The 26,870-nt window shown below is 41.4% G+C and overlaps 1 protein-coding gene across 4 annotated transcripts in view; it reads left to right on the top strand.

The window, feature by feature from the left end:
* Mgat4a (alpha-1,3-mannosyl-glycoprotein 4-beta-N-acetylglucosaminyltransferase A) overlaps nucleotides 1-26,870 on the top strand; it is an 89,731-nt gene that overhangs the window by 57,359 nt on the left and 5,502 nt on the right. For 2 of the 4 annotated variants that reach the window (XM_047521866.1, XM_047521867.1), the window contains exons 6-16: nucleotides 216-290; nucleotides 2,953-2,999; nucleotides 4,689-4,802; nucleotides 5,702-5,777; nucleotides 15,969-16,083; nucleotides 17,139-17,269; nucleotides 18,790-18,897; nucleotides 19,004-19,197; nucleotides 21,581-21,659; nucleotides 22,317-22,383; nucleotides 26,643-26,755. In XM_047521866.1, coding sequence (XP_047377822.1) covers nucleotides 216-290; nucleotides 2,953-2,999; nucleotides 4,689-4,802; nucleotides 5,702-5,777; nucleotides 15,969-16,083; nucleotides 17,139-17,269; nucleotides 18,790-18,897; nucleotides 19,004-19,197; nucleotides 21,581-21,659; nucleotides 22,317-22,383; nucleotides 26,643-26,755 — 1,119 coding nt within the window. The remainder of the gene's footprint in view (nucleotides 1-215; nucleotides 291-2,952; nucleotides 3,000-4,688; nucleotides 4,803-5,701; nucleotides 5,778-15,968; nucleotides 16,084-17,138; nucleotides 17,270-18,789; nucleotides 18,898-19,003; nucleotides 19,198-21,580; nucleotides 21,660-22,316; nucleotides 22,384-26,642; nucleotides 26,756-26,870) is intronic. The other 2 variants (XM_047521869.1, XM_047521868.1) reach the window with 2 other exon arrangements.

Below are 26,870 nucleotides of genomic sequence, written 5' to 3'. Positions count from 1 at the left end.
TTCATAAGTGTTGTGTGCTATTTAGAGAACTTTTGTTTCAGCTTAAGCACTCCCTTTACCCAGGGAGCTCCTTAAAGTCCGGTGATGAACTCCCTTAGTTTTTGTTTATCCAGGGAAGTTTTTATTTATTTTTGAAAGACAGTTTTACTGGGTAGGGTATTCTTGTTTTTTTCTTCAGTGTTTTGAATTCATCATTCTACTTTCCTGTCTTCCAGGATTTCTGCAGAGACATCTGGAGATGGTTTCATCGGGGCCCCTTGATATGCCAGGAGTTTCTTAGCCTTTCTGCTGTGAGAATATAGTCTTTGATTGATTGATTGGTTATTGTGTGTCTTGTTGAACTCCTTTTTGGGTTAAATTTTATTGGAGAGCTCTGTGCTTCCAGTGCCTGGTCGTTGGTATCTGCCCCCATATTAGGGAAATTTTCCACTATATAAGTATACTTTTGGACCTTTTTCTCTTTTTTTCAACTTCTGCAACTCCTGTTACATGAAGATTTGACCTCTTGATGTTCTCTTTCTTCCTTCCTCCCTGCCCCCTCTCTCTTTCTCTGACCAAGTAATTTCAAATGTCCTATCTTTTAACTCTCTGATTGTTTTGCTTGATCAAGTCATAGCTTTCTGTTGAAATTTTTAGTTCAGTCATTGTAGTCTTCATTTCCAGAATTTCTGCCAGGTTATTTAAAACAAAATTATTTCTATTTCTTTATCAAACTTTTTGCTTTTTTATGTATTGCTTTCCAAATTGCATTTGATTTTCTAGCCCTATATTTCTGTGGTTTACTGAATGTCAGTAATTTCATATATTGCCATATCTTTAGGGTCCATTACTGGAGATGTGTATATCCAGGTGTTATGATTCCCTGTGCATTACTTCGTGTACATTTGAGGAGACGGCTCCCTCTTCTGGCCTTGTAGTCATTCTTTGGCAGGGCCCATCCTTCTATTTAGCCTGTGATTCTAGAGGGCCAACTGGTGAGAATGCTGGAGAGGCAGAGCTTCTAGTGAACTCTCTAGTTGGATGTGGCCCTGGCTGGATAGTATGGTGGCTTCTGGTCATGCCGGTCAGGGATGCCCTCCCTAGGGATCTGTAGATGGGCAGGGCTACCGGTTCCAAGGTTAGGCAGAATTGCTCTTTAGGATGAGTGGGATCAGAGGCTTTGCTCCTTGGAATGCATGATTGAAGACTGCCTCCTTATCAGAACAGTGCCACAGAGTGGGCTTTTGGCTGAGTTAAGGGACTATTTGACCTCCTGGGTCAAATAATCCTACCCCCTGAACTGCTTCACAATGTACAGACCCTGTCTAGGCAAGCCTTTGGGGGATTTTGGCTGAGTGGAACCAACACTTGACTTCCTGGGTCAAGCAGGTCTAGCCCCCATGTTCCTCTAAGTGGCAGAGGTGGGCATTGTGTTTAGGCAGGTTCATTGGAATGGGCTCTCAGGCTGGGCTGGAGGCAGCCATGGAGGGACTCAAGCTGGGTTGAACTTCCCGCCGGCTGCTGAAGGCATGTTCAGCTTTGTGGATGGGCTGTGAAGTTGACCTCAATCAACTTTAGAACATTTTCATCATCTTACAGAGAAACTCGTAGCCATTACCCATTCCTCCTCCTCTTCACCCAGCTTTAGGTAACTGCAAATCCTCTTTCCGTTCCGACAGATCCTTGCCCTTTTATAGGATGTTTCCTATAAAAGCAGTTGTACGATGTGCAGTCCTTCGTGGCTGGCGTTTCCTACTTAGCATGGTGGTTTCAAGGTCCGTCCTGTTGTAGCACATATCAGTCTGGCTCTTAATTTTTTTTTCTTTAAAATTTTAATTTTACTTAACCAGGATGAACACTTGATTCTTAGGGAAAAATGCTATATCTTTTTTTGCTTTTTATGTCTACTTCTTTCCTGTTCAAACATGCTGTCCCCTAGAATATGCATACCATTTTAGATTCACACTTATTCTCAGAATTGGGTAATAATACTACCTTTTAAAAAGCCCTATATGCCTTTTGAAAAGATAGCAAGAAAAATTGTTCTCTTAAAGTAAGCAAGCCCTAAGAGCTCAGTGACCATCTGTTTTTGCTGCCAACCAGTGGGAGAGAGGCAAGGGGGTGCCCACCGGAGACCTGGGTTGGCTTGGCAGGTGCATCTGGGTCTGTCAGAGGCGTGACTTCCTTTGCAGGAGTCCCCGAGCAACCAGCATGTCTCTGCACTGCATGATTTTCAGTGATGATATTTAAACTTGTCATCTCTGGGGTCTAATTTTTCTCCCACTTTTTTTTTTTTTTTTTCATAAAATAGGAAACTTAAACTCAGAGAAGTAACTTACTTCAGATGTTACAGTCCGTAGCCACAGAGGCAAATCGTTTTTTTTTTTTTTTCCCCAAATTTGAAAAAGTCTTTATTAAGCCTTGTGTGTAACTTTTATAATGTCACCAAAGTCATTTAAATGCTGACTCTTGGTTTCCTTACTTGGATACACATAGAGATTAACTCCAGCTTCTCATACTACATAAAGCTGCTCTGGAGATCAAATGAAGTATCAAAATGCTGCTGCAGTATTTATCACAGAGGCAAATCTTGAACCTAAATTTTAAGATTCCAAATGGAAAAGTCTTTCCCAACAGCAGGCTGCGTCTGTGGTGCCTCTGCCCACTACTCAGGGTCTGGATGCTTCAAGCGAAGTAGAAATAGTTTTTGTGCCGTTTTTATGGTGAGTCAAGTGTAGACGATTGAAAATAATAAAAACTTACAAATCTGCTGTTTGAAGTAATTAATGATATTGAATAACACAATAATATAGTGAAATACAGAAATGCAAATCCCTTGTCTGAAAATTTAATGTTTTTGATGCATGTTTTATTATTTGCCTAATTTTGAGTTCAGTATTAAAAGTTGAATAAAAATATAAAAAGATTAAATAAAAATATGAATTTAGGGATGATTTTTTTTTTCTTCCCCAGACAGATATTGATTATGTACACAGTGTTGTGGCCAACCTGGAGAAAGAGTAAGTCCTTCTTAATTAGGAAATGGAAATATTTCAGTTAACTGCTGTCTCTGGCTTTTTGCTAAAATAAAACACCTGCCTTGATAGTTAATTTCTCTCTGGAGATGATCATTCATTAGACCACCCACCATTGTCTTTTACGTTGTTATAAAGCAGGTGTATATAAGTCCATTTATCTGATGGAATAAATTGGTGTATTTCAGTGTAGAAGAGATTTGAATGTCATATGTGTAACTCTATCAAATAAATACTTGTTCTTGAAGGCAGTGAATATAACCTTAAGAGATTATTTAAATCTTTCACCCTCTGTTTGACAGCCAGAATTTTTTTGCTGTCGCGGCATATATTCAGGTAGTAGCCATTTCACACCTCAGTTCTGAGCTGTGTCTGAATCTGATCCTGTTATATGCAGGGCATATATAGCAGGTCATAGGTGGAAAGCTTAGTAGGTTTCACAGATTATTAGTTTTTAGAATATTGCCTTAGTATTTTTAATAATGATCTAAAAATTAGTCTTGACATAGGTTTCTTCATAGAATTGTATCTATTTAAAAAAAGATAGAAGTCACAATTATTTTCTAGCGCTCTATTTAAAATAATGTGACACTTTGTTGAAATGCTAAACCTGGAGCATTAAAAAATACTATGCATAGTTCAGGATTAAATTGTCATTTGTTAGATTTTTTTCAAGTGCTAAAGTTCTTGGTATTCTTTATAGAAATGCATTTTAGTGTGTGGACTCCTAAAATGAAGAAACAGGGCAGTAAATAATGACTGTTTCCCTTCCCCATAGACCACATGGGCAGGTGTGTGTTGGGATTGTGAGTGATTCTGTTGATTGACTTCTTCCTCAATGTTCAGGAAAACCAAGACCAGAAAAAAAAGCACAGTTAAGCACTAAGAGCATTTGTGCAAAGGCAGGTAGTTACATAAGCATTCTCTGGAGATTTGCAAAAAAAACACAATGAGGAAGAATGCAAATGTGGAGAAATTACATTTGTGTCAGTGCAGACTGATTGAAAACTTCAGAAAAGGGTTTCTCAAGCTCAGCACTGCTAGCATTTGTGGTGAGATAACTCTGTTGTCAGGGCTGACCCGTGCAGACTGTCTAACAGGTATCTTTAGTAGTATTCCCCACAGTCACAAGTCAGAATGCCTCCAGACATTGCTCAATATCCTCAGAAGGATAAAATCACCCCAGGTGAGAAGCACTGGGCTGGAGTAACAGTCTGTAACTCACAACTAAATCTTCCAGAAATTGAAGAACTTTGAATTTTGCACAAGTGTATATATTTAGATATATACTCAAATTAATCTTTTTGCTTTTCTTTAATTCCCTACTTTCAGTGAGACCTTGACGTCTTTTTTAAAAATAATTCCAATTACCTGTAGGAATGTAAGGCCTGCACTTCTCCTGGGCTTTGTCACTCTAAGGGTCGGCATTTTACACTATTTTTTTTATGCATTAAGAACAAGAACAACAAAACCCCAACCCTTGTGCTACTAGAAAAACCTTTGTTTTCAATAAATAAACTCAGTGATAAGCAATTCATATTGCACATTGTGACTGTCATATTATTCCTGCTACACATGCTTCTGATGTGTTTTTTATAAAACGTGCTAAATTGAGCATTAAGATAAATAAATCTCCCAGAGCTTCAATAACTGAGCTCACCTTTCTCACGGCAGGTTTTCTAAAGAAATCAGTTCTGGCTTGGTGGAAGTGATATCACCCCCTGAAAGCTATTACCCTGACTTGACAAACCTAAAGGAGACATTTGGAGACTCGAAAGAAAGAGTGAGGTGAGCTGAGTGTCCTTGAAAGTCTTCCGTTCTGTGAGTGTGGTAGTTAATAAATGTAGTTCCTGTTCATCAAAGCTGTAAAACTTTTAGGACTGGATTTGCCGAAATATTCTAGGTTATCTCGTGAAACCCAGGGCAGTTTGTGAGATGTGTTCTGGAAAAGTTTCCTTATGAGCTTTCAGTTTACTGTGTTTTCCTTAAACTGTCTTTTGGAACCACTTCTGTTACTCATTTTTAGTGTGTTTCTGTAGGCTGCCAGGAATTCACTGAACAGTTTAAATATTCTAAATTTAAATATTTTTAGCATTAAATATATAGGTATTTGTACCTGTGTTCCATTTGTACCTGTTTTTAAATCTGTACCTATATGTAAAACACAGTCCTAAGCACCACAGTTCCCCAAAATATGATTTTTCTAAGGATTAGTTCATCAAGACATTCAGATGTTACTTGACTATTTCCTGTGGTCAAGGAAGTTTGGAAAATATTGGATTAAAAATTTTTTTTTCTTGGGTTGTGGGTGTAACTCAGTGACCTGCCTAGCATCCATGATGCTGGGTTTGATCCCCAGCATGGTTAAAAAAAATTTTTTTTTTCCTCAGGAAAGTGTTTGCTGTTAGATGTTTTATTGCCTCTTACATACTAGCCTGTCTCCAGGAGAGGAATATGTGCACATGTTTCCCAAATTTACTTGTCCTAAGATTCCTTTTTTCTTCAGGATATCTTGAAGATTAGTGTTCTTAGGAATATATTTGATAAAGCCTGCATTAGAGAAAAGAGAATTTTCTTTGACTCTTTATCCTGTATGTGTTATAATAGACACTTGAGGTTTATACATTTAATCTTATTTGTTGAATTTCAGTCTGATTCCTAACCTATTTTGAAACTATTTGTTTCAGATGGAGAACAAAGCAAAACCTCGATTACTGTTTTCTCATGATGTATGCTCAGGAGAAGGGCATATATTACATTCAGGTAAGTGACTTTTCCTTTAATGTTTTTCATGCTTCTAAAGAAAAGTGTTATCAAGGGTATATATTCATTAAAACAGGAGGTTGGCAAGCACAGCCCTCTTCACACCTGTGTGGCCCTGACATACCTCAGAGCAGCAGGCTCCCCCATGATGACAGAGAACAAGGGCTCTGGGGTTCCCCGTGTGCAGTGAGTGTGGACCCAACTCCCGTGTGAGGAACAGACCTGTGCAGCTCACTGATCTCTCGCTTCCTCTCTTCTCCCATTCCTGCATCCTCTCTCTCCTGCCTCTCTTCAATGTTAAAAAGAACTATATCTCATTATTTGGCAATTTTAAAGAATTTCCATACAATTTTTTGAGTGGTCTCATGGTAGAGTAAGTCTTCTTGAAGGCAGTTACATTTATATTGAAGACAATAAAGTTGATATTTAATTCTAATGGCTTCTTTTTTTTTTTTTTTTTTTTTTTTTTTTTTTTAAGCATTATGGCCCTAGTGCTACAAGTAGAGGAATCCTGTGATGTTGTGGGGTTTGTGTTAACCTAGTAGGCAACAACCTAAAGAATTTCTTTCAAATCTCAGTGTCTTTCATATCTCATTCTCCTTAATGATAAGGTTAATTTCTTTAACCAAAGGGAGCTCACTCCTTGTTCAAAATGCAAATACTCTGAAGAAGCATTCCACACTAAACCTGGCTGCTGTTATTTTTCTCTGTAAAATTTTATTAGGTTCCTTCTGGCAAGGAGATTTTGATGAGGATGGCAAGCAGAGATTCTCATTCTTAAATCAGAAAGGAAGTGATGGTGGGGTAGGAAGAGAGAAGGAACCAGCCTGGCCTCCCCTGGGAAGCCTCCACTGGGGTCAGACTGTCTCCTGGGATGTCTGGCTGTGGCAGAAGCCTAAGATCATTGACATCGAGTGCAGGAAGGTTTACTTTAGCTCGTGGTTTTGAAGGGGCCAGTCCATGGTCAGTCGGCCTGATGCTTCTGGCCAGTGGTGAGGCGGATGTCGTGGTGGGAGCGTGTAGAGGAGCCCTCTGCTCACCTCCTGGCCAGAGATGGAGAGAGGAATGAGTTATGAGGAATTTTATATATGTATAAGAGAGAGGAGGAGGAGGAGGAGGAGTCTGCGGCCTCACAGTGCAGCCTGAAGCCACCCACCAGGCCTCACCACCCCCTCTGAGCAGCACTGCTCAGGGGACCAAGCCTTGTGGGGACATCAAGACTCACACTGTAGCACTCTGCTGCATTCAACATGATTCACTCTTGGCTCATGAAGAACTGTGAATGATAAATACAACTAGATACAACATCGTGTGTTAACAGTATCTGAGTTTTGTGTGTTGAAACATGATATCCAGATTTAGACCAGTCTTACTTTACTTTCAAAATAGTAAAGAAAGCATTTCATTTATTTATTTTTATTTCTGACACCAGGGATTGAACCCAGGGGCTCTTAACCACTGAGCCACATCCCCAGCCCTTTCTTATATTTTATTAGAGACAAGGCCTCGCTGAGTTGCTGAGGCTGGCTTTGAACAGGTGACTTTGATTACAGGTGTGCACCACCATGCCCGGCTAGCATTTTATTTTTATACATCCTATATTACTGCTGAACCTGGTTTTGTTCTAGGGCCAGTGTGTACATTCATACATTATAGTTAAGAACTTGACGTAGGGAAATTTAAAGTGTCCCTATGTTGCTTTTAAATTTTATTTTCACTTTCTCTCCTAGGAGAGAATTAATGGAAACTTATTGCTTTTGTGTGTGTGTGTGTGTGTGTGTGTGTGTGTGTGTGGAGTGTGTGCTTACAGTGCTGTCGTTGTTTACAGTTCGTGCTTCATACTTAGTACATCATTTAATACAACCCCTTTTTTCTTTTGTGGTAAAAACACATACTGTTAAATTTACAGTCTAAACCTTCCCTGAGTGTCCAGTTCGGTAGTGTGAAGTATTTTTGCATTGTCTTGCAGCAGATTTCTAGAGCCTTTTCGTCTTGCAGAGCCTGTCCAGCAGACAGAAGTTCACTCTGCCGCCCCGTGCCCTGGTCACGCCTTCCACCTGTGTTTCTGAGGCTCTGACTATTCTAGGGGCTGCACACGAATGGAGTCAGGGTCTCTGTCCTTTTGTGGCTGGCTTGTTTTGCTTAGCACAGTGTCCTTGAGGGTCATGTATCTTGCAGTGAGTAACAGGGAGTGCTTCTGCTTTCCAGCTGCGTGATGCTCCACTGTGTGTCTGAGCCACGTTTTCACGTCAATTCATCTGTTGGGCTGCTCTCAGCTCTGGTTATTGTGAAGGATGCCTTGGTGAACTTGAGCGTGCGTCTCCATGGTCTCCATGGTCTGCTTGAATTCTTTTGGATGTACACCTTCAAGCGGGTTGCTGCTGGTTTTTTGAGGAACCTCTATAGTGTCTTCCACAGTGGTGTGCCAGTGCCCATTCCTGCCAGCATGGCAGGGCTCCGTTTTCTCTGCCTCCTCGCCAACACTTGTTCATCTTCTTTTAGCGTTGGTCATCCTCATGGGGGTGTGGTTGCTTCTGATTGTGGTTTATCTTTTGTCCATTTTTCAACTGGGTTATTTGATTTTTTCCTTGTTGACATTCCTTTAAAAAAATTCTGAGTTCTAATTTCCAAATATTTTTCCAGTTTGATTGTGGAGTTTCACTGTGTTAATTTTTTCCTTTGACACACAAGTTTCTATTTACTGTAGTCTCATGTGTCCGTATTTGCTTTTTTGTCTACACTTCTGATGCCATAGCCAAAGCATTGTAGCTGAATCCAACATCCTAAAGCTTTCCCCTATGTCTTCTTTTAGGAGTTTTGTAATTTTAGCTCCTTGGTTGAAGCCTAATCCATTTTGAGTTAATTTTTTGCATGTGGTATAAAGTTTGGGTCCAGCTTCATTTGTTTGCCTGTGAATATCCACTTTTCCCAGAATTGTTTGTTGAAAAGACTCTTTTCCTCATTGTACATTCCTGACACCTTTGTGGAAAATTATTTGGCCACATATGCAATGATGTATTTGAGTTCCCTATTCCATCTGATGGGGGTGTGTGTGTGTGTCTAGGTAGGTAGACAGGTCTGTGTCTTTATGCCAGTACCAGGTTGACTTGATCACCGTTGCTTTGAAATCAGGAAGAATGAGGGCTGCCTCCTCTGCTTTTTCCAGATTGGCTATTTGGAATCCTTTGAGATTCTTTATGACTTTTAAGATTTTTTTTCTATTTCTGTGAAAAATCTCATGAGGATTTTGGTGGGGATTGTGTAAGGTGTCGATTGCTGTGTGTGACATGGACATTTTAATATTGTCTCACCATTCAGGAGTGCATGGGTGTCTTTCCTTTCTCTGGTTTCTTTTAGTAATGTTTGGTAGTTTTCATTCCAGAGTTCTTCTACCTTCTTTTTTAGGTTTATTCTCAAGTGTTTTATCCTTTTTGATGCTGTAGGAAATGGGATTGTTTTCTTAATATTTTTTTTTACTTTGGTCATTGTTGCTAGACAGAAATATGACTGATTTTTGTGTGTTGAATTTTTTATCCTGAAACTTCTGAAATCATTTATTTGTAGTAGTTTTTAATGTATTCTTTAGATTTTTCTTTATATGAAATCATGTCATCTGTGAATAATGCTAGGTGTACTTCTTTTCTAATTTGAATGCCTGTTTCCTCCTCTTGTCGAAATGGTCTAGCTAGTGTGACTGATTGTGATGAGAGTGGGCTTCCTCTTCTGGGTTCTGATCTCAAGGTAAGGTGTTTGAAAGTGTTCCCACTGCTTCAGTTCCGGGGAGAAGTTTGAGACAGATCTGTGATAATTCTTAGCAGAATTCTTAAGTTCTCTGGTCCTGAGCTTTTCTTTGCTGGGAGGTTTTCTTTTAGATTTATTTATTTTATTTTTTATTATTACTGCTTTAATCTCCTTGTTATAAGTGTGTTCAGATTTTTATTTCTCCATGATCAGTCTTGGTAGGCTGTGTTTCTAGGGATTTATCTATCTATCCTAGGTTATCCAATTTTTTGGCACATAATCATTACTAGTAGTCTTTTATAACCCTTGCCTCAGGTTAATGCCTCTGTTTCGTTTCTCCTCTCCCGTCCCACATCCCCTTCCTCATCGCCTCCCTCTTCCTCCTCCTCCTCCCTCTTTTTCTCTCTCTCTCCATCCTCCTCCCTCCTCCATTTCCTCCCCACGTCCTCTCCTGCTGATGGTCTTCCCGTGTTGCCCAGGCTGACCTCCTGCCTCAGCCTCCCCGTAGCTCTCTTTCGTATTTCTGATTTTAATCATTGGAGTCTTCTCTTTTTTTGTTTAGTCACTCAAGTCAAAGTTTCATCAGTTTTGTTGATCCTTTAAAAAAAAATCCTTGCTGCCCTCTTTTGTGTTTCATTGCTTTTTATACGGCTATGCCGTGATTCCCTTCTCACTCCTGTAGCGTGTGTCTGTGTTTGCTTTGTGGTGTCGCTGCCATCACAGAACCTCTTAAAGCCATAAGTCTATTTAAAACTGATAATGATTTAACTTCAGTATGAAATTTGTACTTCTTTACATCTGTCTCCCTGCCTTTGTTATTGTTTGTAGCAATTACTTCTTTTTATATTGCTTATCTATTAACAATAGGTTTATAATTACTTTTATGCTTTTGGTTTTCAAAGTTCTGTGTAAGATTTAAAATGACCTGCTTTACTGAGTGAATACAGGATTCTATATTTGTATATTTAGTTTTGCCAGGGAGTTTTATATTTTTGTAGTATTTGTTGCTATTTATCATTCTTTTAAAAAAATTTTTTGTAGTTGTAGATGGGCAGAGTGCCTTTATTTGATTTGATTGTCTTATGTGGTGCTAAGGATCAAACCCAGTGCTTCATACGTGCTAGGCAAGCACTCTGCCACTGAACTACAGTCCCAGCTATTTATCATTCTTTCACTTCAAGTTGAAGGACTTCCTTCGATAAGACAACTGGTGATGAACTCACTCAGCTGAATTTCTCTCGAGTAACATCTTTGCCAGGTGTGTTGTTCTTGTTTGATCGGTTATTTTGGTTTCAGCATTTTGAATGTACCATCTTACTCCCTTCTAGCTTGCAGGGGTTCTTCTCAGAAGTCTTCTGACACTAATAGGAACTCCCTTGTATGTGATGGGTCACTTTTCTCGCCCTGCTTGCAAGATTTTTTGACTTTGACAGCTTGACTGTGGTAGAGCCATGATACTGAAGCTCTACCTAGCGCCTGTCTGTGGTACTGCAGCCTCTGGTGCTAATGGACAGCCTTTGTTCTTGGCCCCTAACGTGGGCCTCTGTACAAGCCCCTGCTTTGATTTAGACAAGATAGAAACCAGTCTCTTGAGATGTATCCCTAAAAAAATCTAAGACATTGGATAAGTATCCGCTCCTTTCTTGCCCCAGGGAGAATCAGAAGTTGGGAGTTCTTTGCAGTCACACTGCACCACGCCCAAGGGAGGGCTTTGGTTTTGTTTGCACTAATTTTAAATCTGTGTCTCTCTGGCAGAGGAAGCAGATTTTGGAGAGAGTCCCTGTTTGACTCTTGCTAATGTCTAAATTAACCCTCCTATAGTTACAGGATCATACTGTCTGATAACCTGTTTTGTTGTCACTTAGCATCTGGAGATACCTTGTAATGCCAGTAAGGATAGATCGGTGTAATTTTTAATCATTTCTTGAAGTATCATTATTGTTGGTCATTTAGACTGTTTCTAAATTTTCAGCTGTTCCTAAGATGAATTCATGAATTTTCTTAAAATTATTGTATGTGCCCCAAAATTGTGCCTCAGGAAAGAGGAAGTCGCTTTATATTCAGTCTTTACAGTCTTAAATTATGTAGAATTCTGTTAATGAGGTCAGATGACCTCCCTACAGAATATTAGTGGCAAAAACATCTTAGCCTAAAGAGTCCTCAGATATGTTAGTTCTGAATGTTTGTGAAGGAAAGAGGTCGCCTGGGAAGATCTGGACTATTAGGATGAAGGTTGAGGAAGCAAAGGAGTTTATCCCAGACCTTGCTGTGATCCCCGAGGGAAGTGGTTTCACGGTTATAGGAATGGGGAATGTCATACTCGAGACTTTGAGAGGCTTCCTTTAAAAGCCAGTGGAGTTGAGGGTTACTTAGCACCACCGAGGACATACACCTGAGGGGTCAGGGAATGCCAGCTGTCCTGGTGTTAGGCCTGCAGCTCAGAATGAAGCTCAGCGCCATGGTGTCATTCCTGGTTCACACAGCGCTTCACTGCAGGCAACTCGAGGACGTGTCTTCTGGAAGACTGTTAAACGGCTCTGGCACTTCATGGATGCCATGTTCTCCTGAGCCTCACCTGTCAGGTGGCCCCCCACAGCTGTGCTGAGGTTAGCAGGGCATTCTGTGTGCCTACCTCATCTCTAGGAGAAGCTCCCCAGGATCCACTCTGCTGGTGGTTTCAGTCTCCATTGATGATTTCGTTCTAGATTATTTCTTAGAGGTTCCCAAGTGGTAATTTTCTACTTTTGTAATTTCTGATGTTCCCTGAATCTGAAGTTTTCTACCAAGAATTTTCTTTCCTCAGCTACTTGGTTACCTTGAAAAACAGTTCATGGAAAAAAAAAGGCAGAAAAATACTAGGTTCTCTCTCCTTAATTTTATTCTTATCGATGCTCACCTTGGTACACCACTGTGACGAAGAGCCTCTCATGGCTCTGGTTTCCTTTCTGTGAGTCCAGATCTTCCGTCACTTCCTTGGCTGGCCCTTCTTACGTGTCTCCTGTCCCAGATCTGAAATCAGTCACTGTCAGGTGCCCTGCTCCTCTCAGAGGCACGCGATGGCCAAGAACACGAACTGGGCACTAGAGATGCTGATCGCTGTTGTGTTGTCTCTGCTTCTAGGACTTTGAGCAAGGAAGAAAGAAACTCCACACGTTCATATTGATATTCCAGTTCAGATATGATTATAGGGTTTTTATTTAATTTGATTTTATACTTCTTTCTTTTCCTCTTACACTGAAAGCCTTGGTTTGTAATAACATGATTGATCCTGATAATTTTTTTGCTCTCTATATAAAATCGTTTCTAGAATGATTTCAAAACGTCAATAACAATATCACTACTAACAATAAGACCACCAAGTGCAGTTTAAACTTTCTTTGTGCTTTCTTCCCTGTAGAATAAATTGCAATATAGATATATAGTCAGTGTGTGGTGTGTGGAAGTCACCTGAAAAGTTCTTTATTCTGTGTGACCGTACTGCCAACTTGATATGAAGCCACTTCTATTTATTTGGCTTATATTTAGTTTTTAGGGGACTCTTTTTCTTCTTTTTAGTTACATAGAACATAGCATTCCAAAATCAAAACTTCTATAATGGAAGATATGGTCACCGACACTTCACTTTTATCCCTGACCCTTTACCCTGGTTCCTCCCTCCTGCATGGATGCCCACCACTAGTTTTTAGTTTCTCCTTAATAGCTTTTAAAAAACTAAGCAGATCTGTCTATACAATATTCCTCCTCTCTGGAATTACATTTGCATACTGTAAAAACCATAGTTTGCATCTTGTTTTTGAGCCTCCCTCTGTAAACTCACAGTCACAGTTGAGGTGTGTTGGTCTTCACCGTGGCTCCTGCCATGATGAGACACTGATGTCCACCAGCAACCTGCCGTGGGCCTTCAGAGCAGCAGTATTTGCACTGCCCCCAAACTGCAGGTCACTCAGATGTGCTTTAGGAGGTGGCTTACTGATGGTACATCCTACATCCTTACCACAGAATACTAAACTAACAGACTCAAACTGGTGATCCACAGCTTGGATCTCAGGGAATTGTTTGGAGTGAGGAAGCCAGTCTCAGAGGTTACGTAGCTGTGATTGCAATTACATACTGCTCTCAAGGGGACAGAACCTGAGTGGGGAGCAGCCCCTGGGAGTCAGGTTAGGAAGGTAGGCAGGTCAGGGAGGCAGCCAGCCACAGGTAGTAGAAGATAATGGGCATCCTTGCGATGCATGTTTTCTGTATCCTTCCTCTGGTGCTGGTCACATTAAGCCACATGTGCAGTAAAGCTCACAGAGCTAAATACACAAAACTGTGCATGAGACTGTGACATTTGAATACTTAGTGATGTGGTCTTCTGTGTTGGAGGGTGTCATGTTGGGGAACTGGGTGAAGGGCATTTAGCACCTCACTGTATTGTTTTGTACACCTGCATGTGGATCTTAAAAACCTTTTAAAACTGAACTAGTTTGAGATACGAGAGTGGATCAAAACAGTTTTTTCTAATTTAACACTTCAAATGTGAATCTGAATATGTGTGGAAACCAAAATTAGTCTACTTGTTTTGCATAGACCTTTAGACTGACCTGGAAGGAGGGATCCTCTCTCCTCTGGGCATAGCCAGTCCAGGTTTAGGTGTGAGTGGAGGTGTCTCTTCCAGAAAGCAGGGGTTACTGCCTGTGGCTCTGTGCTCTGCCTGCCTTCTCTCCAGCCTCTCAGTGCTGAGGATGTAAAGCACGTCTTTCCTGTTTAATGATGTGCCCAGGACTCATCACAATGTCCAGAGCATAACAGAAGCTGAGGGAGTAGTTGGCAAGCCCATCAGTAGCATATCTTTCCAAATACTACTGTTTCTTCACAGATAGGAAGAAGAAAACCCGCAGCACTTATGTACGTGAAAAATCAAACACTAAGACAACTATTACTCAGGCAATGAGATGGCAACTGAAATCAGAAAAGGAAAAATCCTCTTAGGATATCAAATGTGTTTGTGGCTTTAATATTTGAAGAAGGGCTGGGGATGTAGCTCAGCAGTAGAGTGCTTGCCTAGCTTGCTCAAGGCCCTGGGGATACCTTTCTGTATGCCCGTCTCAGTCATTTCCCTGTGGACAGGTAAACACTCCAGGCACAGAGAGCACATGTCATTGGCAGAGCCTAGGGGAAACTAGCGCTCTGTGAATTGCCACAGCTCTCAAAGTATTTTCTTTTTCGGTGCTGGGGATCGAACCCAGGGCCTTGTGCTTCCAATGTAAGCACTCTGCCGACTGAGCATCTCCCCAGACCTCTCAAAGTATTTTGTAGGTGTTTATTAATATAAAAGGAACTTTAAGGAATCTGTCCTGCAGAAATGAAATGCGCTAACTTGCAGGTGTAAGCGTATTTATTGTAGCATTGTGCAAATTAAAGCCAGCAAACAACTTGAATGTCTGCTTGTGAACAGGGAAGAGCTGAATAAACCATGGGACACTGTTCAATTGAATGACTTAAGTAGATGTTTATTAACCTGGTAAGACACTCGTGATGTATTGAGAAAAATGTCAGTTTCATGGCATGATCCCTTTCTATAAAACAAACAAGGGGTGATATATTAGTCAACTTTCCATTACTGTAAGAAATACCAGAGACAATTAACTTAGAAAGAGAAAAGGTTACTTCTGGCTCAGTGTCAGAAGTTTCAGTTCATGGTAGCTTGGCCTTGTTGGCTGTGGACTTGTGGCAAGGTACAACATCATGGTGGAAAGTGTGTAGGGGAGAAAAACCATTGAACACATGGCAGCCAGGTAGCAGAGGGGAGAGAGGAAGGGTTGGTGTCCTAATAGCCTCTTTGGGGACACACCCCAATAACCTGATTCCTTCCACCAGCCCCCTCCTAAAGGCTTCCCCACCTCCTGATGCTGCCATGGGCTAGGGACCAGGTCTTCAACACATGGACCCTTGGGACATTTGTAGATCCAAACTCCAGCAGATGGGAACCTCATATATTGGTCTGTATGTGCATTCAGAAGGTGCCAAATGAACGTATACCCAACTTTTCACATTGGTTAACTAGCACAGTAAGGGTAGAGAAGGAACGCTGCTAGCTTTTGACTTTATATTAAAGCAAAAAAAAATTAACAGGACTGAAAAACTAATTCATCTTTGTAAGGGGGGAAAATAGTGTGAAATCTTTGACACCATAAAAGGACCAGAAGGGAGCCATTGACAGGTGGGATTGTTATTCCCATAGTAAAGGAGCAGTTTAGTTGACCTGTGGTGTGTGTCTTCTATTTTATTTTCTGAATTCACTTAGTAAAGTCTGTTTTTTTTTTGTTTTTTTTTTGTATTTTCATTGTTTTTGACCATTGTTTTCTTGACTTTTCTGATGAATGTGTGCTTGAGTTTTTCCATAATAATGTTCTATGTGCATCTTTATTTTTTGACTTATTAATATGATTGTTCAATTTTCTCTAGCTTGAAGATGACATTATTGTCAAACAGAATTATTTTAATACTATAAAAAACTTTGCACTTCAACTTTCTTCCGAGGAATGGATGATTCTAGAATTTTCCCAGCTGGGCTTCATTGGTAAGAAAAGTATAAGATTTATCTACTTTTCAAAAAGTAACTGTCTCTCAGAATCAAGCCAGTTGCTTTTTTTGTTTTTTTTTTGTTTTTTTTTTTTTTTGGTCCTAAAGCTGCCTTATCTCCCCTGTGGGAATGGATTGCTTTTGAGCACACACACTTCTTTGTATGAAAAGATGAAGGTCAGTCAGCCCCAAGTAGAATCTGGAGGGTCTAAGGTGCAATATCTAGAGACCAACACTGTGGCAGCCTGGGTCCTAGGAGCACGTCTGGTATCTTGTCTCGACACCAGCAGTTCCTTTGTCACCCCAGGGTTGGCATTCAGAGAGCATTCCTGTGTGCGTCCCTGATATTTCCATAGAGTATGTGAAGTGCTCATTCAGTGACTGCTTTTTATTCAATTAATTAACTGCTTATGGTGCTCATTTTAAGACCTTTTAGAGCTAATATTCCTAAATTAGCCAATGAAGAGACTGTGTTTCAAGCTGAAGACTTGACGGAAATTTGCATGCTTTTAAAAAGTACTCAGAAGAGACATTTTACTTCCTGTTACTTTAGAAAGTTAGATATGTTAGAGCCTGGGCCTCTGGCCTTGTTAGTCATTCAGCTCAGAACTTATTTTAAGATTCAAAAACATCTTGTAAAGATTTTATTAAAAACACAATTAGGAGTCCTTCTTGCCCTTTTTCTTTTTAATTTTGTGTTTATTGATTTAGACCATTTTCTTTTTACCTAAACCTCTCTTATTCCTTTCTTTATAGGAAGAATCTTAGTAAGACATGAAAGAAGACTCTGACTTGCTCTTTGAATCCTTTGAGCCAGTAGTGATAGATTTTGTAATAATGTCAGGAGATCACTACTTCTGTTCACACCCAGGTGACAGCTTGAGCAAGTAGATGCCTAGCTAGAGCGAGTTTGTCTGTTCTTGATGGTGTGAGTGGGAGATATGGGATCTGTAGCTGGGAGCACAAGCTTCCATGTACTTATGTTCAGATTTCACTTGTGATTTCGGTGACCTGTTTCTTTAGTGCAGCTATTGACGGGAAGTATCCTTTCAGGTAAGATGTTTCAAGCGCCAGACCTTACTCTGATCGTGGAATTCATATTTATGTTCTATAAGGAGAAACCCATCGATTGGCTTCTGGACCACATTCTCTGGGTCAAAGTCTGCAACCCTGAAAAAGATGCAGTAAGTTAATTCTTCGGGAGGCAGGAGGCGGGAGGGAGCTGCGACTGTTTTGTTCTGAATGGACGTGGCTTTCATGGAGCCAGGCTGGATGAGGCAGCTGGGAGGAGGTGGGGTTTCCATGCATGTTTCCAGTGCCTCTCGTCTTTCTCAAATCGGTGAAAAATTCCAATGTTGCAAAGACTAAAATATTGGGAAACCCCTTGAAGCAGGGAGGCCTGTCGCAGGACACCGGCCTTTCTCTGAATTGCTGGTAAATCTTGGTAGTGTCTTGAGGCTCTGGTGTTCTGTTATTGGCTCTCCTGTGGGTGTTTGTTTGTTTTCTTCTTATTCTCTGCCAACTCTTATTTTCCAAGTACTTTGGGGACAAATCAGACTCTTAATACAGCTGGAATAAGGAATAAGATAGAAGTAATACCTTATGCCAAAATAATAAGTCAGAGTACTTGCAGTGTGTGACTGCCCTCAACAGCAGTGTGCTTGCCTTTGGGAGATAAGTAAGTGATGCTTCTGTTGCTCAGCAAATTACCTCCAAAATTCCTAGTATAAAAAACAAATAGTTATATTTCCTTGTTCAATTTGATTTATACCTCTGGGGGAATAATTCATTCAACTTTTTTTTTTTGGGGGGGGGGTGCTGGGGATCGAACCCAGGGCCTTGTGCTTACAAGGCAAGCACTCTACTGACTGAGCTATCTCCCCAGCCCCTCATTCAACTTTTTACGTGGTGTAAGCATAAACAAAATATAAACAGGACAGAATTCTTATCAATTTTAACATAATAACAAGTGAATAGTCTAAGCCCCTAATGCTAGAGGGTTGCTTCAGGCCTGTGTCCTGGGATAGTCTGGTCATCCTATAGACCAGTTTTCAGGGTTCTGCCTTCTGGGGTCCCTGAGGTGTTGTTGCACCCTCTTTGTTTAGCAAAACAAGAATTAAAAACACCAAAACAATAAATTCTAGAGCAAATCATGTAACACAGAGAAGTAGCAGAGTATCTGTGAACTTTCTAACAGTAGTTCAGCATATAAATTGATCTGAACAAATCACTTTTAAGATATAGGCCCTAACATATTTTCTGGGTGACTTGCAGGATTTTTTATTGTAGGACACAAAGCTGTCGTCACCTTCACCCTACCAACAAGGTGTGCCTCTTATTTTGCAAATTCTTGATTATATTATCAAATTTAAAGATAGTTCACATATTTAAACTGAACATAGTTGGTGCATTTTAACCTTCAAAATTAAATCTTCATTGACCTGCCTTGAAGGGTGGTTGAAACCAAACCCTCTGCTCTCTGGGCTTATTGTTGCCATTTTCAAAACTCAGATCACGGCCATTTGCCAAGTGTGGGGCAGATCTCTTAGTACCTCAGAGGCCCCTAAAAATCCCAAGCTTTGGAATTGTGACTGAAGTCATGTCGTCTTTTCAATATTCTTCTGAAGGACTTCTCATTTTTTCAGATAAGGACAAGATTTCACTTTATCATGTAACAATAGCATTTTTTTTTTTGACTATTTAGAAACATTGTGATAGGCAGAAGGCAAATCTGCGCATTCGCTTCCGACCCTCCCTCTTCCAGCATGTGGGTCTGCATTCATCCCTGTCGGGAAAAATCCAGAAACTCACGGTTAGTGGTTTCATTTTATTTTCTCGTGAATGTACTGTTTGTTATTCAGTGTGTAACTGGTAATTTTCTTCACGTGTTGTTGAATGACGAATCCCTTTCCTGCTAGGATAAAGATTACATGAAACCATTACTTCTTAAAATCCATGTCAACCCTCCTGCCGAGGTGTCTACTTCCTTGAAAGTTTACCAAGGACACACACTGGAGAAAACGTACATGGGGGAGGATTTCTTCTGGGCCATCACCCCGGTAGCTGGGGACTACATCCTCTTCAAGTTTGATAAGCCAGTCAACGTAGAAAGGTTGGTGACTGTTTCCTGTTTTTGATGTGATGAGTAATTTTTGAAAGATTGGAACCTGGGCATTTTGGGCAGCATGTCATGAGACTGGATTTTCTGTAAACCTTAGACTTGGGCAGTGGCCTCCAGCACGGCTCCTGCAGGGAAGGGAGCTGCTCCCCATTACTTCCAGGTGGGGTAGCAGTCTGGTTTTCTGGTTGTGCTTTACTGACACTTGAGGAGGGAAGAGGCTCCCTGATGGGGTGGCCCCACAGGACCTGGGCTCATTCTGCCTGGCTGGCTGGGCAGGTGAGCCTTGTCACTGTTCTCCAGTGACATTGCCAGACAGGAGCCATGTGTCACTTGTGGCCTGGCCTGATGAGTGGGAAGTCCAGCTCCCTCTCTGCCTTTGCAGGTGCGAGTGGGGTGGGGCCTCCTTTTTCTTTCTGTGTTTGGCTGGGGTGTAGCGGTTACTGTCCAACTCCTTGTCCTCATCCTTAGGCAGACAGGCTCTGGGGATCCCATTGGCATTTCCATGTTGCCGGCTTCTCTGGCTCTGAGTCTAGCATGTATGAGTTGAAAGAAAACCTGCTCTCCAGCCTGCTGTTCCTTGAGCCCCCAAGTCCCTTGCCAGCTGGTTCCCTAATCTTCTCATGTCTAACATTGCGTGTGCAGGGCTCCAGTTGTATTTAGAGGGAGGAAGAGGGAAGGTCACCTGTGCCTTACCTTCCCAAGTGGAATTCCTAGCAAGCCGTTTGCTTTTGAAATCAGGAAAAGAATAAAAAGTTTTATGTGTTGTTTTATATATATGCATATATGTTTTCTATATGCAATATATATATTATACACATATATTTAGCAAATGAAAAAAACGTCCATTCAAAATCTGGTAAAGAATTTACATATTGGAGGTCAAATTTCTTTACAACCAATATTTTTGCAATAAACCTTTGTCAAGTAATTTTGACCTTCGAGTTAACCTTGTGGTTGGGAGGACAACGTAACGTAACATGGTTCTGGAATTATGGGGATATGAATCTCCTTACGGTTTATGGAACCCATCCTTTGATCACTCTTTGATCCCTGCAGTACATAATTTGCTAGGGGCAAAGTTTTATTTGTCACTATAGAAATGATATGTTATAAAAATATTTTTGGACTGTATATGTGTTCTTATTTTTAAAATTTAAAAAATTTTTTTAAAATTTAATAATTTGAAAGTGTGAAGAGTCGGAAAACAAAATCACTACCCCAAAGCCACCATTGTGACTAGGTTGGCACATTGTTTTTCTTGGCACTTCAAACTTCTGCTTTGGATCATGTCCATGGGTAATTTTTGTATCGCATATTTTTTGTTGCAATCCATTGTAAGCATTTCATTGGCTGCTTAACACCCTTGCAGTTACTTCATCCAGTGCTTAACTTCCTAAGTGGTGTGGAGTTTTTCACCTGGTGAACATCTCTGAATCAGTCTAAGCTCCAGATTACTTTCACATTCTCTTAATGTGGCTTCCCTCACCCCACGCTGGACATGTTTAGCAGACAGTTGTTTGGTCAGTGCTCCAAGTCAAGGATGCCTTCTAGAAAAGCCTCTCATAACCAGCAACGTGGGAGGCTGAGGTGGGAGGATCACAGGACTTCTATCTGGGCAACATAGAGACTCTCTCTCCTTGTGTACGTCTCTCTTTCTCTCTCTGTCTCTCACACACACACACACACACACATACACACACACACAGGTCTTTCTCATGAGAAAATGATAGATGCAGTTTTGGTATAGTTTAAATATTAGTTCTCATCACAGATGATTTTTGCCTCTAAATACCCTCTTGTAAACCCTGTCATCACCTGTAACTTGTGCCTCGCTGATGAATTTTAACACGCAGGGTGCTTTTTGATGGTTCTCATAAACTTCTTGGAACAGTCATGTGTAGTAGGTGGGAATATCTGTATTGGGTGGAAAAAACTCACTCAGAAAGCTAATTAAGCTTACTCAAGGTGAAAATTCTAGTAAGTGAAGGATCCAGGTCTCTGACTGCTAAGCCTAAATGTTTACTCAGTTAGTATAACTAAACCTAAGTTAGGTTTATATTGAGATGTACTTCCTGCTTCCTGTCTGGTTCCCACCCCCCATACACACTTACTTATACCCGCTGTTTAGTTCTGAGGACATCAGCATAAGCATGTTATGCTCACACCTGTGTGTGTTAGGTTATCTCAGTATGTCACATCGTTGGTGATTTTTCAGATGTTCTAAATGGTGACCCGTGGATGTTCAGATGTTTGGAAGATGCTTTTCTTAGTTTCATTCTCCTAATACTAAAATTATTTGTACTGACTACAGTTAGTCTTTGAACTTGGCATGACTAGTGTGTGTCAGATACATGTTCTTATGTCTGCATTTCAGTTATCTCTTCCACAGCGGCAACCAGGAGCATCCGGGAGATATTCTGCTCAACACAACTGTGGAAGTTTTGCCCTTTAAGGTACGATGCTTTCTCCCTCTCGCCCTTGCTGAGGAGTTGATCCTGGTAGCCCTAGTGAGACTGTTCTTGTTAGTGAAGTGGGAGAACATCTGGTGATCTGTAGGACTCCAGTGGGGGTGGTGTAAAATTGGTTTGAAGTATGGAGCACCTGGCACATTGGCCTGTTTCCTCATTCACAGAACTTGCATTTCATTTTCAGTTGTAAAATAATGTGGATATTCTAGGGGGAAAAAAATGAATCCCTGTTTACTTCAGTGTTTACTTGCTGTTTATATTTTGAGTCTCCAGATACCACTGGCATTTAAGTACTCGTTGGCGAATGCACAAAATTAATTTATTGTCCTGTTAGGAATGCTGAGGTTTCTTTCAGGTTAACACACCGTTCTTTACCGCTGTGTATTTTAAACAGGAAATAATACCCTATTAAATAGGGTCAGTGTTTCATTTTCCAGCCATCAATACTTTATATCCAGATTCAAACGACGGGTATACAAAGCACCTTATCGGTGTCCCTTTTGGTGACTGAGCTGCCATTGCTCACTCTTGGGAGAGAGCTGAGCCTCAAATGCCCCTGGAGTGGTGAAGACATGTCAGTAGCTTAGGTCTGTGTTAAACAGAAGCCGTTACTTGTCAGTTAATACTTTGGTTTTATTTCAGAGAGAAGGTTTGGAGATAAGCAAAGAAACCAAAGACAAACGATTAGAAGATGGCTATTTCAGAATAGGTAATATCTACTTTAGTCCAAGTCCTATATTTTTCTGAACCCACTCCTGAAGTACTTCCCGACTCGTATTGGATGCTAAGGGACCTGAGGGTGCTTCAGGTTTCACCCCTGCCTTCAGTGCTGGCCTGCATCGCCTTGCCCACTGTGCGTTGGGGACCAAAGGCTCCTTCCCTGCCCGCCCACCCGCCCCGGCTCTGCTGATCCTCATGGACAGCGAGTCTGCCTTCAGCTGCTTCTGGCTCTTTGCCTCTTATTGGTTGAACTCTGCTACTGGGCCTGACGGCTGTGTGGAGACAGCCACTGACGTTGGGTGGCCACATCACCACCTGCTCTGAGCACCTGTAATACAAGCATTTCTTCATTGGCCATTTGCTGTCCTTGTTCACCTGGTTGCTGAACGTGGGAGTCATGCTGAACACCCCCCTCTCTTCCTGAGAGAGTCCCGAGCTGCCCTATCTGTGAGGATGCCGTGTGCCCTCTGCATCTGTCTCCGAGCTGGGACCTGTGTCAGCCACCACAGTAATGGCCCTGATGTGCAGATACAACAGTATGACCTTGGCAGAAACTTCAGTGACTTTGCATTATCTGATTCCTTAGCCCCCATTTACCTTCGCATCTTGTTTCCTTCCTCTTAGTCTTTATATTTCCGGACTCGAGACTGTTGTTTGCCAAGCCTCCTGCCCTGTGTGCGGCCGTGTAGCTCTTTCCTCTGCCTGAAATGATCCTTTGGTGTTTCTCCTCCTGATGAATATCTTCTCATCTTCTGTTAGTTTTCCACTGTTATGACAAAACACCTGAGGAAAGCACCTTAAAAAGACAAAATGTTCATTTTGGCTCAGTTTCATAGGTTTCTGCCTTGGTTGGCCTATTGCTTTGGGGCCAATGGCAAGGCATCTGTCATGGTACAAGTGTATGGTAGAGGAGTCTGTTTACCTCTCGGTGGCTGAGAAGCAGGGAAAGAGATTGAGAAATGGGTGGGTGTCCCAATGTCCCCTTCAAGGGCACACTCCCTGTGACCTAACTTCCTTCCACTAGTCCCCAAACTAACGGTTCCATTACCATTAGTAGTGACAGAAGCATGTGGGCCTTTGGGGGACACCAAGACCCACACTGCAGCATCCTTCCTCACTGGCTCCACTGACCTCTCCCCTGCCCTTCACGCTACACCACGGGGCCTCTGCTGTGTGACCCTGGCGTCTCGTAGCTCCTCTGTGCTCACCCTGGGGGGAGGGGTGAATTCAGTGGGATCAGACTGTAGCTGCCTCTGCTCAGAGGTGTGGTTAGAAACAATAGATGGCCACCTGCAGTTGTCCCTTTGCCTCCTATCACTTGGTAGATGCTGATTCAGGGAATGAGTGCACATTTTATTTAGAGAAATGTCGTGCTTTTCTTAGTCACAGGCAGGAGAGAAGAGTGGGCGACTTGGTCCTGTAGGTCTGGAGGGCAGTGCCTCCCTCTGGCTCCCTCCAGAGCAGCTGACGCCTGGTGCTTGTCGTCCAGCTGCTGTGGAAGGGCTTTCCGGAAAACTCCGTGGTATCCGTGTGGTTTTGGCGGGCAGGTTGACCTCATTGTCTTCATACTTGGGCCTGTCTCTAGGCATTTATACAAAACTGGTTGAGTATCCAAGACATCCTTGACCCCTGTTATTTATCAGTTACTTTATTTCCGAGAGCTCGTCTTCCAGGTCATGAGGGTAGCACAGCAAATAGGCATTTGTGTTTAATAGCACTGCAGTGATTTGAAGACAGCAACTGCCTGTGTCATGAACTCACCTGTACCTAGATCCTAAAGAGAACTTAAGAATTGTCAAACTGAGAACCACATGAGGGACGTTCAGTGTTGTGCTTTTGAACCCACTGGAATGTGGGTCATTGGGCAAACTTAAGTGGCAGATCATGGTGGTGATTATGCAGTTCTGTGACAGCTGTGTGTTCTCAAACCAAGCCCAGCAGTATTCCCAACTCACGGGAGAGCAGTCAAGAAATCAGAAAACTTAAAACAGAATGTCTATGGTAGAAGTTCTTCACAAAATTAAAAAGAAATGATGCTGTTACCAAAGCGTTTTCAAGTAGCTTGTTAACCAAGCAAGAAAAACCACTTATCAATTGTGAGTTAATTAACTCATGTTTAATTACAACAGCCAAAGAAATGTGTGCAGAGAAAATGAACTCATTGACGACAATGAGGTTTTCAGCAAAAACAGTGTTTTGAAGAGTTGAGGACATTGGGAGCAATGTCAGTGGTCAAGAAGCAAAGCAAGTGGTTTTGAGTGGCCTTTGTGGCTCTTGATGGGTTGCTGAGTGTCACTGATGCTCCTAAGTTGTTACTTGGAGTCAAGTGACTAAAGAGTTGTTCATCAGGATTAGTCTTTTTGGAACAACCACAGGCAAGAGTATTTTCACAGTTATGAAAATACAAATCCATTTCAACCTGAAGTGGAATCTCCTAAGTTGTAACAAATGGAGGCAAGCACACGTGGGTGGAGAAAATGCTTAGCTGCGTTAATATACAGAGCTCGTGGAAATGCATGGTGCCTAAAGGCTATGGTTATTGGTTCTGCTATTCACCAGCCAGATACTTTGCAGAAAATATTTGAATATGTCGTATGTCATTGAGCCTAGTGTCAACAATGAGCTTTATTTGCTCTTATGGACTTGGCCAGGATCTGTTCTGTGAATTTGGGGCAGACACAGGAACTGAATATTCTGACTTGTCCTCCTACAGCAGCTCATTGACTCAGAAGTGGTAAAGTTCTACTGCAATTTTTTTGAGCTCAGGACCAAGACTAATATCTTCCTACATGAGAACTGCCTTCCACCATTATTGTCACTTTGAAAGTTAGTGTTTGCTGCCGCCTTGACGATGCTTAAGGAATTCAAAATCATAAAACAGTGCTCCTCTGCAAAACTGTTGCATCAGATCGCTCGGACAGAGAACACTGTTTGAAATCTTAATATCAAACTCTCTGTGCTTTTGAAAGTTACAAGTTTACAGCAGATACGTTTTCCAAGCCTAAACGGCAGGTCCAGCAGTGATTCTAGACCTCTGTGCCAGTAAAAAAATAAATTTCCATACTTCAAAATCCATTTGAACTGTGCAAGTAAGGAACTCTGACCCACCTTCAACTGGAAGTGGTTCATCTGTAGCATGATAAAACACAAGAAGGTGAATAGCTCAGAGAAAACTCTAATAGGACTCCAGAAACATCTTCCCATGACGCATATGCACCATTCCGATCATGTTTGTGGTCTAGTAACAGTGTCTATGTGAAAGGGCACTTCAGAGAGAAAACACAGGATTGGCCTTGACAGATGAACATTTGCAGAGTCGGGATGATAAACACCTAACTCTGAACCCCATTTAAGTGAAACGTGATCCCAAGGAAAAGGAATACCTTCTTCTTAGAATACCCATATTACACAAAGATCTGTACTTGTTATTATATACTGAATTTCATCAAGGAAGAATTTGTGAGAATTCGTTTTTTCTTTTTCTGTTAGTACCTGCCTTGTTTCCTCAGTTTCCTCTTGGTTCATGGAGAATGCCCTTTATGGAAAACATTTACCAGCTCTTGACTTAAGACCACTTTGACCCAGAAGGTACCATTTTCTCACCACTTAGGACAGCATGCTGTGTTTTGAGAAGGAATTCCTTAGAGCAAGACAAATTTGGTACCAAGCACGCCCCCTTGATGGAAGGTCTTGGCTTACTCTCCTATAGGAGAGCTGTTTCAGCTTGTCGTTTCCAGTGGCGCTGCGAGTGGACGCCGAGGCCTGCCTTTGCAGCCCCTTCTAGAGAAGCCCTTGCAGAGAACACACATGCCTCCAGCCCCTGCTCAAGGCAGCCTCTGCACTTGACCTGATTGAAACACGGAAGTTGTTAGGCTTGACTTAACCTTCAAGACAGTCAGTTGAGTTAGATTTTATTTTGGCAAGGTTTTTGAAGTCACGGTTTGCTAAAATCTGCATGTTAAAACATTGTCAATGCAAGAACACATATTTTTTTGTTTTTTTATTTAAACAGAAGTATAGTTCTGCCTAACTAAATAGGTTTCTTCTAATGTTTTCAAGCATACACTACTTCTTGAAAACTTAAAACTGAATCAAAGTAGGAAAGTGGCAGGGCGGGGAGATATCTATGCCCTGAATAGAGACATGGACCAGAAATATTTTGGTGTATTCCTTTCCTGCCTTCAGTCAGTAATGTTTTATGTGTGGCTATTTCAGTCTGTCTGACCAGTATTGATTTTTGTTTTGAAGGAAAGTTTGAGAATGGTGTTGCGGAGGGAATGGTGGATCCTAGCCTCAATCCCATCTCGGCCTTTCGCCTGTCAGTCATCCAGAACTCTGCTGTGTGGGCCATTCTTAATGAGGTAATATGCTGAATCAGTGAAACCACTTAGATACTGAATTTTTATTACAGTTTGATATTTAATGTAAGACTTTTTTGGAACTGAGAATTAACTGCCTTATACTTTTCACTATTTT

Source organism: Sciurus carolinensis, chromosome 13 (genome assembly GCF_902686445.1).
Source record: "Sciurus carolinensis chromosome 13, mSciCar1.2, whole genome shotgun sequence".
In the NCBI taxonomy this organism is placed as follows: Eukaryota; Metazoa; Chordata; class Mammalia; order Rodentia; family Sciuridae; genus Sciurus; species Sciurus carolinensis.
This window is presented reverse-complemented; position numbering and strand designations above follow the sequence as displayed.